Consider the following 15,262-nt stretch of genomic DNA (forward strand, 5'->3'; position numbering starts at 1 on the left):
TCTGATGAGACAAAAATAAAGCTTTTTGGTCTAAACTCCACTCGCCGTGTTTGGAGGAAGATGAAGGATGAGTACAACCCCAAGAACACCATCCCAACCGTGAAGCATGGAGGTGGAAACATCATTCTTTGGGGATGCTTTTCTGCACAGTGGACAAAACGACTGCATCGCAATGAGGGGAGGATGGATGGGGTCATGTATCGCGAGATCTTGGCCAACACCCTCCTGCCCTCAGTAAGAGCATTGAAAATGGGTTGTGGCTGGGTCTTCCAGCATTACAACGACCCGAAACACACATCCCGTGCAACTAAGGAGTGGCTCCGTAAGAAGCATCTCAAGGTCATGGAGTGGCCTAGCCAGTCTCCAGACCTGAACCCAATAGAAAATCTTTGGAGGGAGCTGAAAGTCCGTATTGCCCAGCGACAGCCCCGAAACCTGAAGGATCTGAAGAAGGTCTGTATGGAGGAGTGGGCCAAAATCCCTGCTGCAGTGTGTGCAAACCTGGTCAAGAACTACAGGAAACGTACGATCTCTGTAATAGCAAACAAAGGTTTCTGCACCAAATATTAAGTTCTGATGTATCAAATACTTATGTCATGCAATAAAATGCAAATTAATCACTTAAAAATCATACAATGTGATTTTCTGGATTTTTGTTTTAGATTCCGTCTCTCACAGTTGAAGTGTACCTATGATAAAAATGACATGCTTTGTAAGTAGGTAAACCTGCAAAATCGGCAGTGTGTCAAATATTTGTTCTCCCCACTGTATATGGACGGAATTAATCGAACAAAAGGACCAATTGTGATGTTTATGGTGCATTTTGGGGTGCCAACAAAAGAAGCTCGTCAAAGGTAAGGCATGTTTTGTATTTTATTTCTGTGTTTTGTGTAGCGCCTGTAGGGTTGAAATATTTTATCCTCTTTGTTTACTATTGTGCTATCATCAGATAATAGCTTCTTATGCTTTCGCCGAAAAGCCTTTTAAAAATCTGACATGTTGGCTGGATTCACAACGAGTGTAGCTTTAATTGAGTATCTTACATGTGTGATTTAATGAAAGTTTGATTTTTAATTTGCCGCATTTCCCTGGTTTTTGGCCAAGTGGGACGCGAGCGTCCCCTATCCGAAAAGTGGTTAACTAACTGTTTTTTAAAAGTCAGCTTAATGTATATACTAGTACAACAGACATTTCAATCATTAGAATAATTTTCGTACACTCGAGAAAACAACATATACTTAGTTTTACACAAATTCTATAATAATTTAAGGTCAATAAAGATTTAATGCAAAATAATGAAAGCATAATGTAGTTCAGATAGAGCACGATCAGCAGGGCGGACGATAGAGTACACAACTGTATCAACGGCTTGAATTTCTGACAAAATAATATTATTAATGTATACAATATATTTGTTTATTAGACATTCCAACATATAACTCAATATTGAGATGCTAAAAAATGTATATGCAATATTTTTTTTTTGTTTGGTCAGGGCGTGAGTTGGAGTGGGCATTCTATGTTTTTGTTCTATGTTTTGTATTTCTGTGTTTGGCCTGGTATGGTTCCCAATCAGAGGCAGCTGTCAATCGTTGTCTCTGATTGAGAACCACGTACAACACGTACAACGCTGCACCTCGGTTCTGACCTTCTTCCAACCAATGGCCGGTACACATGAGGAAGGAAGGATTCACTGATTATTGTTTTATCCTGGGCTGCTGCCTGGTGTTTGGAGTTAGGGTAAGGCCTTTAGTACAAAAACGTAGATGAACATCTGTTTCATCTGCTCTTCCGAAGTCGTTCAGAGTCCCTAATGATGCATGTACCCCTGTCTGTTGGCTGTCCACTGTAAACACAAAAACAGCACACTTTTTTGTTTTCAATGTATGAATATTTTGATGGATAAAATGTTTGGGGACTTAAGCTGAAAATAGTGTGATGGTGAAGGGCTACGTAAAGGACCGGGCACAGTTTGCTTCTGAGAATCCTTGTCTAACGCTGTCGGTTCCCAATCAATTATGCCCGGTAGCCTTTGGGTATCATACATAGGTTAGAAAGTGTTAACATGTATTTATATGAAATAGATACATTTTAAATTATAAGAATACGTCCATTTGACATATTGCCTAAAAAAATATGTTTAAATAAAAAAAAATCATTGTCCATCTGTTTCTGAATATCTGTAAAAAATCGTTGTCTTTCTGTTTTAGAATATCATGACTTAAAGTTGTTTCTGTCTCGGAGTTGTTCGTAACCTGTTGTCTGCCGATTTCAAACAACCGCAAATCAACGACCTCCAATGTCGTTTAAAGCGGTGAAATCGTCCGAATTCATTGTTTTACACCTCATGTCGAATTCATTGTTTTACACCTCATGCCGAATTCATTGTTTTACACCTCATGCCGAATTCATTGTTTTACACCTCATGTCGAATTCATTGTTTTACACCTCATGCCGAATTCATTGTTTTACACCTCATGTCGAATTCATTGTTTTACACCTCATGCCGAATTCATTGTTTTACACCTCATGTCGAATTCATTGTTTTACACCTCATGTCGAATTCATTGTTTTACACCTCATTGTCACGTTCTGACCTTTATTTCCTTTGTATTGTATTTATTTAGTATGGTCAGGGCGTGAGTTGGGTGGGCAGTCTATGTTTGTTTTTCTATGTTTTGGGGCATTTCTATGTTTTCGGCCTAGTATGGTTCTCAATCAGAGGCAGGTGTCATTAGTTGTCTCTGATTGAGAATCATACTTAGGTAGCCTGGGTTGCACTGTTTGTTTGTGGGTGATTGTCTATGTTAGTGGCTTGTGTCAGCACAGGTCTCATTTTGTAGCTTCACGGTCGAATTTGGTTTATTGTTTTTGTTACTCGTTTGTATAGTGTTCAGTCTTTTCTTTATTAAAGATTTTACCATGGACACTTACCACGCCGCATATTGGTCCTCTGATCCTTCTCGCCTCTCCTCTTCAGACGAAGAGGAGGACGACCGTGACACTCATGCCGAATTCATTGTTTTACACCTCATGCCGAATTCATTGTTTTACACCTCATGCCGAATTCATTGTTTTACACCTCATGTCGAATTCATTGTTTTACACCTCATGTTCCGGGGTACCCCTTCCGTTTCGACCATGTCCTCCAGGGGTGTAGGGGATTCGGATGTCTGTTGTACATTTTATCATAAAAAATGCATACAGTAGATATATCGTAGCATTCTGTGTCCTCCTGTTGCTCCTAGGAATTCCATTCTAACGACGGCTGTTCCATAGCATTTATCCACGGGTGCAGTTGTCCTAATGTTTGATATCCTGCGGACGTTAGATAATATTAACATGTTATACGATATATATACCTTTTTTAAATGACAAGAATATGGGCATTTGACATTTAAAAAATGTATGTCATCGGCATAAAACACATATAACTCCTGTTTAATATTCAAATAATATTCAAACAATTCCCAGACTCCAAATCTTAAAATATATTATATTCACTAACTCACCTTCAGAAAGTGCCATTAGGAGGGATTCACGGATGAGCTTTTTATCTGTCCTGGCCTGTTGGCCTGTGGGTTTGTAGGCGCAAACTCGTTTGCGGTCTTGGCTCAAAAGGAGAGATGGTACCAAAGGAGTTTACAGGGTATGGGTTGACGTTTTTTCGGGCGATATCCTGTATGCAACACCCTGTATATTTGGTTTAGATTACAAAGGTAGTGATTTCAAACAACAGGAGGGGCGTCGAGACAGTAAGACGAGGCCCTTTTGATTTCCTACATCCTCAGGGTTAGCACCTTGGGGGTGTCCGATGTAAATTTATAGACCGGGGTGGGGGCACCCTGCGCTGATTAGAAATATCAATGTTTAACCCCGGGGGTCGGTCTAGATATAGTGTATTCTTTCTGGGGTCTGAATGACTTTTTAGCCCCCACATCCTCTGGGGGTGAGAAATTAGGATTTGAAAAGGCATATGTGTCAATGAATCGAAAGTCCCCATTTTAAGAGACGCCGTCACACTTTTTGGTGGGGGGTAGGCAGTTATCTGTACATACCGTTTGCAAGATAGTGCAAACCTTGGTTTCAAACAACCCCTGCAGAGAGAGAGAGGGCCGTGACTGCAGATGCCTGGGCATTGTTGAACACACACCCCCTACCCTTTTTGTTTTTGAAACACGCACACGCCAGCACACGCCAGCACACGCCAGCACACGCCAGCACACGCCAGCAAACGCCAGCACACTCCAGCACACGCCAGCACGCACACGCACACTGCTTTTCCGAAAGCATTTTTCTCCGGGGCATGCTTATTACACCCTAAACCTGAATCTGAAATGACCTTAAGGATCTTTCTTAACCCCTATTAATTAATTAATCTCCCTCTTTCAAAATCCCCCCGGTGTACATGCACCGGACATCCATAGGCTGGAGCCACCTGGAAGCTTGGTGCATGTACATATAAAGATAACTAAATAGGAAACTCAACAGTGTGTTAGGCTGAGAAACATTATTTAAATGTTTGTTTTATTGTTGTTGAAAGCTTGAAATGTACACAATGCGAAGGGACCTTGTTTCTAACACCCCATGCAGAGACACCCACACACACACACACACACACACACACAATCCCCCTCCCATACATTCCTGCTTCATAGACAACAACCCTAAGGGCAATACAATAGGGGGTGTGGGGCCATTCTCTTTCAAATGTTCAAACTTCATAGGAATAGATTCAATATATGCATAAATTAGCAGACCCTCTAACGAGTGACCATAGGGTCATATATCATACATTTGACGTGTGCCGTCAACTTAATTATCTCAAACAACCAAGTTTTCTATTTTTTGGGCATTATTTCTTGTTTGTTTCACAAGAAAATATTTTGTATCTTCAAAGTGGTAGGCATGTTGTTTAAATCAAATGATACAAATCCCCCGAAAAGGAATTTTATTTCCAGGTTGTAAGGCAACAAAAAATGCCAAGGGGGTGAATAATTTCACAAGCCACTGTACAACACCAGGTGTCGTAGGGAGGCCAAGAAAATCATCAGGGACCTCTGCCCCACCCCAACGACATTCATCACTGTTGCAGTTGTTAATGTTTTTTTCTTTAACTTGGTTGCCACTCTCGCTCAATGGTCATGCTGCTCCCCCACTTCCTCAACAGTTTTTCCTCTGCCTCCAACCCAATGGACATTTATAATGACATTTAAATTCTATTGTTAATTTGTTACCATTTTCATTATTTTATTTAACTCAGTCCTGCATGTTCAAGCTCAGAGCCTGTGATTTTCACTGTACCCTCCAATCCTGCAACCCTGTACATGTGACTATTAAATACAGAATCAAAATGAAAATGAAAGTCCCCTATATTGGGGAATTAACATTTAAGAAGTTAATATGAGATCATTTCAGGATCACATATTAAAGTGATAATTATCTTGTATTAACGTGATCATTATTTTTTATTAACTTGATAATTATCTCATAAAATGTTCAATTCTGTTTTTGTGTGCTTGGTACCACCATACATTCAAGACCCAACATTTGAAATGATTCCTGCCAAAAGTTTCAGATACAAACTTCAATTGACAGCACAATTAGTGAGTTCGAAAATGACTTGGGGAGGGGTCTAAAAAATGTTTGCTTTGGGGGAGGGTTGTGTGGATTTTTAGTGGGCACGAGGAAGGGCAGCATGTTTTGTCCTTAGTTTACATTCACCGTTTTGCAGAATTTTCTACATAATTTGTTCCGTTCTAGACAATTTACCCCGTCTTCTTGCGTTAAGGAGTTAAAGTAGGCTACTTTCCTTATACACTAGCCTACGCCACAGTAACCACATGGGTTGCCACTGTCTGCTCTGAGATCATTTTCATCACACTCACACCTTTGATATTTGCCTCTCTGAAGGCCACAAAACAACATGTTTCATTGCCCGTGACGAGGGATTTTTATCAGAGTTATTGACTTCACAATGAGCCAGATTCAAGTAACTTCCATGACAGCTTTGTGCTGCTGAAACTTGAAGCAGCAACCATGGCACAATCAGTTGGGAGGTGGACTATACATAGAGATGAAAATTAAGAAATTTGAATAATCCCTCCACAGGGCTACTTGGCAAACTTCCTCCATGGGGAGAGTGCCCATTGCAGCTCAACGAGGGACTGAACGGCACCAACCATGGTCCTGCAGACCATTTTTTTGCTGGAGCCTCAGGACTGTTAGGGTTAACTTGAAGAGTGTGGGTGGTACGTGGAGAAAATTGAAGGAAAGTTTGATTTGAAATGTTTTGTGCATATTTTTTTCATCACCCATAATAAAACCTTTATTTCATTGAGTCTCCTGTAAATAAAAGGCTTTGGTATTATTCGGACAGATAGCCTCTTCTCAGTTTGTTACAGACACACTTTACACCTTACACAGAAAGTTCAGATAGAAATTGACTTTATAGAACAGACAAAATTCTCTTCCACATGAGTCAAGATATTGTGAATTATACTGCCATCCAATGGCCACTACATACAGAAAACAATCTCTGCCCACTGGGCACAGACTTCTACTCCATGTTGGTTAAAAAATAAACTACATGATGGCCTCCCGGGTGGCACAGTGGTTAAGGGTGCTGTACTGCAGCGCCAGCTGTGCCACCAGAGACTCTGGGTTAGCGCCCAGGCTCTGTCGTAACCGGCTGCGACCAGGAGGTCCGTGGGGCGTCACACAATTGGCCGAGCGTCGTCCGGGATAGGGAGGGCTTGGCCGGTAGGGATATCCTTTTCTCAACACACACCAGCGACTCCTGTGGCGGGCCGGGTACAGTGCACGATAACCAAGGTTGCACAGTGTTTCCTCCAACACATTGGTGCGGCTGGCTACCGGGTTGGATGCGCGCTGTGAGTTGTGTATCGGAGGACGCATGACTTTCAACCTTTGTCTCTCCCGAGCCCGTACGGGAGTTGTAGCGATGAGACAAGATAGTAGTTACTAACAATTGGATACCATGAAATTGGGGAGAAAAGGGGGTAAAATGCAAAATAAATAAAATAAACAACGTTGATTTAACCAGTGACAAATGGGTGTAACACTCTGCAGTGCAACTCTGCTCTGTTTTTAAACTTGGAAATCTTTTGTTTCATATTAGGTGACATTATATAATGTCACCTTTTATTTGAGAGTATTTTCATACATATCTGTTTTACCATTTAAAAATGAATGCACCTTATGTATCTAGTCCCCCCATTTGAAGAAGTCAAGTATTTCGACAACTTCACTTGTTTTGTATTAAATTAACCCTTTAAACATAATGTTCAGTTAAATTATGTATTTGGGTATCGGTTCCCTTACCCTGTAAGGGTTCTATGAACTGCTCTCATGAGTGACTGTAATCCACACTTTGGTTTTGAAAGTCACTGCCAACAAACACGAATGCCAGCATTTTCAGACAAAACACGTTACTACTACACACTACGACAACAATGTGACTGTTTTTGAATTTAAAAAATTGATATATTTCCTTTAACATCCTCGATGTGCTTAATATTCAACCATTGATATGTTCTATGTCATTTTAAGACCTTAAGGAGCATGAGGTACTGCTGGAATATCTACCAATAGCATGTCCATCTTTTTGTGAGAAATTACACTGGTCACTTTTCAAAACATTTATAAAGTATTAAGAAAGTTTGAAGAGTCCTCACTTTAGATTAGGGACTGAAAAATACTTTACTAATGATTAGTAGATGGTTTATAAGGATATTTATTAAACATCTGATGAATGATCTTATAAATCATTAAATACTATGAAAGCTGTTTATAAATGTGTGAAGAACTGGCTTGCTAAAACAGATGAAGAAGTAATGATATATACATTATGAATAAACGATATACTTATCCATTATTAATTATTTAGTGTGTTACCCAATCACTATATTCATTCACGCTCAACAGCTTCAGGGAGAGCTGATCTGGCGTGACCCCTGACATGGCAGCAGTGATGGAGTGAGAGTAGTGGTAGTGTTCATACCCAGTATGTTGAGGTTGAAGTGTCTGCTGTGGTCTCCTCCACTGTTGTGTTTAATCATTACTGCATATAGTAGTTATTTATAAATGTCATAATACCCAGGTGATTAATATTTAACAAATGTGTGCGTAATAATAAATGGTGAGCAAACTGTAAATACAAATGGCTTATTACTGAACATTATAAAGTCTTACACATAATTGCATATTCTTGCATTTTACCCTCAACTACTCTACACCATTGAGATAGACTTGGACGTCGTCTAATATCATGCTGTATTGAACATTTCAACTTCACTGCACTTGTTAAAGGTGTTGTGTCACTATGTAGCCACTAGAGGGTAATGTTAGACAATATATATAATGATTCATGACTTCCTCAAAATGTACTTTTAGAATAATTAAATACTATTTATCATTAAATAACATGGAACAACCACAGGCTACGGAATTTGGAGAATACAACCCAAAATGACTACAGTGTATTTTATAAAACAAGCTTTTACCTTCTTATGCCTTCTCCTTTTTTAATTTATGCCTTAAACTGTTTTTAATTTATGCCTTCTTAAACTTTATTCAAGTCATTCCAATCCAATCCAGCCAAATCATTCTGTATCAACACCACATTCATCTATGTATTGTCAGTGTATTGTTACATGAAAGAACAATTGTATAACAAAACTATGTCAAACCTTTTTTTTAAACTTAGAAATACAAATACAGGAACTACGAACACCTTAACTTCAGAGTTAAAATATGTTTAGCAGTCACTTTGAACCATGGATAAAAGAAAGCATAAATTATTGGATTAATTAAGGAATTAACAAGTGGCAGAAAGCTGAGGATGAATGATAGTAAATTGTCACTTGAAAAAGAAACAAAGAAAAAAGAAAATTGAAATGGAATCCAACAAATTAAATAGTTGAAAACAACAATAGACAGAGTTTTTGCTGCTTTTCTCTCAGACTTATTTGCCTGTACAGTTTTAACACCAGACACACTGGGAGCCTCTTTTGAAAATACCTTTCTGGCCTGTGATCTGGCCACCACAAAGATTTTCAAATAAAGTGTTATAATAATAGAGCATGGGACAACCATTGTAAATACAAAGTCAAATATATTTCCCCAGGTTATTCCTATGACAATAAAACATTCATTCAAACACCGACTGGGTACCTGTACATTTACAATGTCTTTTATAATAGCAGCATTGTATATGGTACAACAACACCAGGTAATTGATATACAACACATAATTCTTGTTATTGTTATTTTAGAGTGGTACAATAAGGGATAACACACAGCAACATAGCGGTCAATAGATATCAAGACCAAACTGCCCAGAGATAAAGAAGTACATAAACAAGTAATGTAGAGAAGAAACGCACAGAAATATTTCCCAAAACCCCAGCATGATTCAATTATTGCTACAGTCATTACTGGTATCACAATCAGTCCCATCAGGAGATCTGATGCAGCCAGAGCGAGGATGAGCAGGTTGGTTGGAGTGTGGAGTTGCTTGAAGTGAAAGATGGAGATGATCACCAGTATGTTCAAAAATACTGTAACTGCTGAAATCAATGAGAAGAAGATGTACAGTGTTATGTAGATAGATATCGATAGCAAAGCATTTCTGCAAGAAGAGTTTCTGTCTTGAAAACAGTATTGAATATCTTCATGTTCCTCCATTTGAAAAACAAAATCTAAATGCTGATGTCCTCCTGCTCCTGCTTGGTCCTGTGCTCGATCCTGTCAGGTCAGCCTTCTGCCAAACTCTGAGCTCTGCCCCTCTATTTATCCCTGAGTTACTGACAGCCACTCCCCTCCCCGGAGTCTCTCTGCACACAAAAGCACAAACACATACACAAGTAAGCACACAATGATGTAATGTATGACATAATTGTTTGTTGCTTTGGCCCTTCTATTTTTGTTTCATCGGACATTTCTCCAAAAAGTATGATCTTTGTCCCCATGTGCAGTTGCAAACCGTAGTCTGGCTTTTTATGGTGGATGGATGAACCAGACTTTTTTCTGAGGTCTTGGCTGATTTCTTTAGATTTTTCCATGATGTCAAGTAAAGAGGCACTGGGTTTGAAGGTAGACCTTGAAATACATCCACAGGTACACCTCCAATTTACTCAAATGATGTCAATTAGCCTATCAGAAGCTTCTAAAGCCATTAAATAATTTTCCAAGCTGTTTAAAGGCACAGTCAATATAGTGTATGTAAACTTCTGACCCACTGGAATTGTGATACAGTGAATTAGAAGTGAAATAATCTGTCTGTAAACAATTGTGGGGAAAAATGACTTGTGTCATGCACAAAGTAGATGTCCTAACAGTTTTGCCAAAACTATAGTTTGTTAACAAGAAATTTGTTGAGTAGTTGAAAAACAAGTTTTAATGACTCCAACATAATGTCACGCCCTGACCGTAGAGAGCTTTTATGTCTCTATTGTGGTTTGGTCAGGGTGTGATTTGGGTGGGCATTTATGTCCTTTTTCTATGTTTTGGCCATGGTATGGTTCTCAATCAGGGAAAGCTGTCTATCGTTGTCTCTGATTGGGAACCATACTTAGGTAGCTTTTTTCCACATGGGTTTTGTGGGTAGTTATTTTCTGTTTAGTATTTGCACCTTACGGACTGTTTCGGTTTCATTTATTCTCTTGTTATTTTGTATTAGTGTTCAGTTCAATAAACAAACATGAACACTTACCACTCTGCGCTTTGGTCCTGTAACGAATTGGGTGTAGTGGGTGCGAAGTCAGGCACAGGAAGCAGAGAGTTCAGGGTAGTGCTATTTAATGCACAAACGGCGAACAAAAGCCACCCCATGAAACACAGGGCGCACAAAAAACAAATGCCCCAAACACGGGGACTAAAACAGTCCAGCAAAAACCCACGAACAGAAACACGTTAACCTCAAACGTGCACACTAGTCACACAAACAATCCCACACAAAGAGCAGGCGGGCCGGCTGGCCAATAAAGCCCAACAGATGTAACCAATAAACAGACAAGGAGGGGGAGGATGAATCAGTGGCAGCTAGTAGGCCGGTGACTACGACCACCGAGCGCCACCCGAGCGGGAAGGGGAGCCACCTTCGGTAGGAGTCGTGACAGGTCCGACTACTCTTCCTCATCTGACGACGAAAGCCGTTACACATAAGTGTATGTTAACTTCCGACTTCAACTACATTCAGAATGTATTCAGATCCCTTGACTTTATCCACATTCTGTTAAACTTATGGCTAGGGGTTCCGCTAGCGCCACCCCCCCCCAATATTCCGCTGAAAAGTCAGCGTGAGATATTCAAACCATTTTTTTACAAATATTTAACTTTCCCACATTAACAAGTCCAATAAAGCAAATGAAGGATAAACATCTTGTTAATCTACCCATCGTGTCCGATTTTTAAAATGTTTTACACCGAAAACACAACATATATTTATGTTAGACCACCACCAAATCCCCCAAAAAAACACACAGCCATTTTTCCCAGCGATAGAGTCACAAAAGCAGAATTAGAGATACAATTAATCACTTAAATCAGTTCTACCTAATTTCGATCAGCATGATAAATGCGCAACCAGAGGAAAAAATATTCTAGATACTTTTCTCCACACACAGAGACGCGTAGAAAGCTCTCCCTCGCCCTCCATTTGGCAAATCTGACCATAATTCCACCCTCCTGATTACTGATTACAAGCAAAAATTTAAGCAGGAAGCACCAGTTACTCGGTCTATAAAAAAGTGGTCAGATGAAGCAGATGCTAGACTACAGGACTGTTTTGCTAGCACAGATTGAAATATGTTCAGAGATTCTTCTGATGGCATTGAGGAGTACACCACATCAGTCACTGGCTTTATTAATAAGTGCATTGAGGACGTCGCCCCCATCATGACTGTATGTACACACGCCAACCAGAAGCCATGGATTACAGACAACATTTACACTGAGCTAAAGGGTAGGGCTGCTGCTTACAAGGTGTGGGACTCTAACAATGAAGCTTATAAGAATTCCAGCAATGCCCTCTGACGAACCATCAAACAGGCAAAGCGTTAATACAGGACTAAGATTGAATCAAACTAAATCGGCTCTGATGCTCGTCAGATAAATCAGGGCTTGCAAACCATTACAGATTACAAAGGGAAGCACAGCTTCGAGCTGCCCAGTGACACGAGCCTACCAGACAAGCTAAATTACTTCTATGCTCGCTTCTGGAGAAGCAACACTCAAGCATGCATGAGAGCATCAGCTGTCCCGGATGACTGTGTGATCACACTCTTCGTAGCTGATGTGAGTAAGACCTTTGAACAGGTCAACATTCACAAGGCCGCAGGGGCATATGGATTACCAGGACGTGTACTCTGAGCATGCGCTGACCAACTGGCAAGTGTTTTCACTGACATTTTCAACCTGTCCCTGACTGAGTCTGTAATACCAACATGTTTCAAGCAGACCACCATAAACCCTGTCCTTAAGAACACTAACACCCAAACCGGTCGCACCTGTGCACGATGGTGCGCTATTGTGCGCAAATTGATTTTGTCCCCCCCACACCAAAAGTGATCACAACACGCAGGTTGAAATATCAAAACAAACTCTGAACCAATTATATTCATTTGGGGAGAGGTTGAAAAGCATTAAACATATAAGGCAATTTAGCTAGCTAGCTTGCAGTTGCTATCTAATTTGTCCTATTTAGCTAGCTTGTTGTTTCTAGCTAATTTGTCTTGTGATTTAAATACTGAGTTGTTATTTTACCTGAAATGCACAAGGTCCCCCACTCCGACAATTAATCCACACATAAAATGGTCAACAGAATTGATTCTAGTCATCTCTCCTCCTTCCAGGCTTTTTCTTCTTTGGACTGTATATGGCCATTGGCATCTGGTATTACCATGATGCTGACCAACTTCAGTTCGTCTTTCAATCACAGACATGGGTGAACCAATGAGGAGATGTGCACGTGGGAATCCTTCTATAACCCAATGAGGAGATGGGTGCGGCAGGACTTAGAGCGCGTTCTGAACCACAAATAGAAGCAACTTCTATTTTAGCGCCTGGCAACACAGACACTGGTTGGCGCGTGCGAGCAGTGTGGGTACAATGATTGAATAACATTTATGTGGAAACGTAACATTTGCACGTGACGCGAGCACTGTGGTCAGCAGGTGAAATGTCTAAATGACGACCAACCCGTAGCACTCACGTATGTAGCCATGAAGTGCTTTGAAAGGCTGGTTATGAATCACATCAACACCATTATCCCAGAAAACCTATACCCACTTCAATTTAACAGATCCACAGATGATGCAATCTCTGTTGCACTCCACACTGCCCTTTCCCACCTGGACAAAGGGAACACCTACATGAGAATGTTATTAATTGACTACAGCTCAGCATTCAACACCATAGTGCCCTCAAAGCTCATCACTGTCACGCCCTGGTCTTAGTATTCTGTGTTTTCTTTATTATGTTGGGTAGGCCAGGGTGTGACATGGGTGATTTGTGTGTCTTGTTTTGTCTAGGGGTTTTGTAGTCTATGGGGTTGTGTTCAGTTGAGTGTTCTAGGTAAGTCTATGGTTGCCTGAAGTGGTTCTCAATCAGAGGCAGGTGTTTATCGTTGTCTCTGATTGGGAACCACATTTAGGCAGCCATATTCTTTAGGTATCTTGTGGGTGGTTGTTCCTGTCTCTGTGTTTTGCACCAGTTAGGACTGTTTCGTTTTTTCCACGTTTTCTTATTTTGTATAGTGTTCACGTTTTCATCTTTCATTAAAGATGTTTATAAATAACCACGCTGCATTTTGGTCCTCCTCTCCGTCCCAGGAAGAAAACCGTTACAGAATCACCCACCAACCAAGGACCAAGCAGCGTGGTAACTGGCAGCAGCAACAGCAGCTGAAGAATCAAGACTCCTGGACGTGGGAGGTGATCCTAGACGGGAAAGGACCCTGGGCACAGCCAGGGGAATATCGCCGCCCAAAGGCAGAGCTGGAGGCAGCCAAAGCGGAGAGGCGGCGCTTTGAGGAGGCAGCACGGCGACGCGGATGAAAGCCCGAGAGTCAGCCCAAAAAATGTATTGGGAGGGGGCACAGGGAGAGTGTGGCAGAGTCAGGAGTCAGACCTGAGCCAACTCCCCCTGTTTATCATAAGGAGCCAAGGAGTAAACCAGAGCCGGTGTTGGAGGTGAGCGAAGCAGAGACCGTGAAGGAGTTAATGGGGAAATTGGAGGAGACGGCATTCGCCCGACGGAGCATGTTGGGGATTTGATGGCACCTGGGTCAGCTCTCTATACTCGTCCTGAGGTGCGTGCTAGTCGTCTGGTGAAGATTGTGCCAGCCTCACGCACCAGACCTCCTGTGCACCTCCCTAGCCTTGCACGTCCTGTGCCAGCTCAGCGCTACAGTGCTCCTAGCAGTGCTAACCGTGGCGGGCGTGGTACTGGTCAGGCACCGTGTTATGCAGTGGAACGCTCGGTGCCCCCAGTACGCGTGCTTAGCCCGGTACGCTACATCACAGCTCCCCACATCTGCCGGGCTAGGGTGAAGATCCAGCCAGGGCGGTTGGTGCCAGCCCTGCTCTCAAGATCTCCAGTACGCCTTCACGGTCCAGTCCATCCAGTGCCACCTCCACACACCAGCCCTCCGGTGGCAGCTCCCCGCACTCGCCCTGAGGCGCGTGTCGTCAGCCCAGTACCACCAGTGCCGGCACCACGCACCAGGCCTACAGTGCGCCTCGCCTGTCCAGCGCTGCCAGAGCCTTCCTCCTCTCCAGCGCAGCCGGAGTCTCCCGCCTGTCCGGTGCTGCCTGAGCTGCCCGTCTGCCCAGCGCCAACTGAGCTGCCCGTCTGTCCAGAGCTGCTAGAGTCTCCCGTCTGTCCAGAGCTGCTAGAGTCTCCCGTCTGTCATGAGCTGCCAGAGTCTCCCGTCTGTCATGAGCTGCCAGAGTCTCCCGTCTGTCATGAGCTGCCAGAGTCTCCCGTCTGTCATGAGCCGCCAGAGTCTCCCGTCTGTCATGAGCCGCCAGAGTCTCCCGTCTGTCATGAGCCGCCAGAGTCTCCCGTCTGTCATGAGTCGCCAGTCAGCCAGGATCTTCCAGAGCCGCCAGTCAGCCAGGATCTTCCAGAGCCGCCAGTCAGCCAGGATCTGCCAGAGCCGCCAGTCAGCCAGGATCTGCCAGAGCCGCCAGTCAGCCAGGATCTGCCAGAGCCGCCAGTCTGCCAGTATCTGCCAGAG

At 42.3% G+C, this 15,262-nt stretch overlaps 1 protein-coding gene across 1 annotated transcript; it reads right to left on the minus strand.

Annotated features, from left to right (window-relative positions):
• Positions 1-8,584: 8,584 nt before the first annotated feature.
• LOC110502134 (trace amine-associated receptor 13c-like) lies at positions 8,585-9,768 on the minus strand. Its single transcript, XM_021580001.2, has one exon. It carries the CDS (start codon positions 9,706-9,708, stop codon positions 8,746-8,748), a length of 963 nt encoding a protein of 320 aa, XP_021435676.2. The 5' UTR covers positions 9,709-9,768; the 3' UTR covers positions 8,585-8,745.
• Between the last annotated feature and the right edge of the window lie 5,494 nt (positions 9,769-15,262).

Source organism: Oncorhynchus mykiss, chromosome 22, assembly GCF_013265735.2.
Source record: "Oncorhynchus mykiss isolate Arlee chromosome 22, USDA_OmykA_1.1, whole genome shotgun sequence".
NCBI lineage: Eukaryota > Metazoa > Chordata > Actinopteri > Salmoniformes > Salmonidae > Oncorhynchus > Oncorhynchus mykiss.

Excerpts from the sequence above, each read along its gene's own strand:
- LOC110502134 (XM_021580001.2), bottom strand. The coding sequence starts at position 9,708 with ATGGAGGAACATGAAGATATTCAATACTGTTTTCAAGACAGAAACTCT.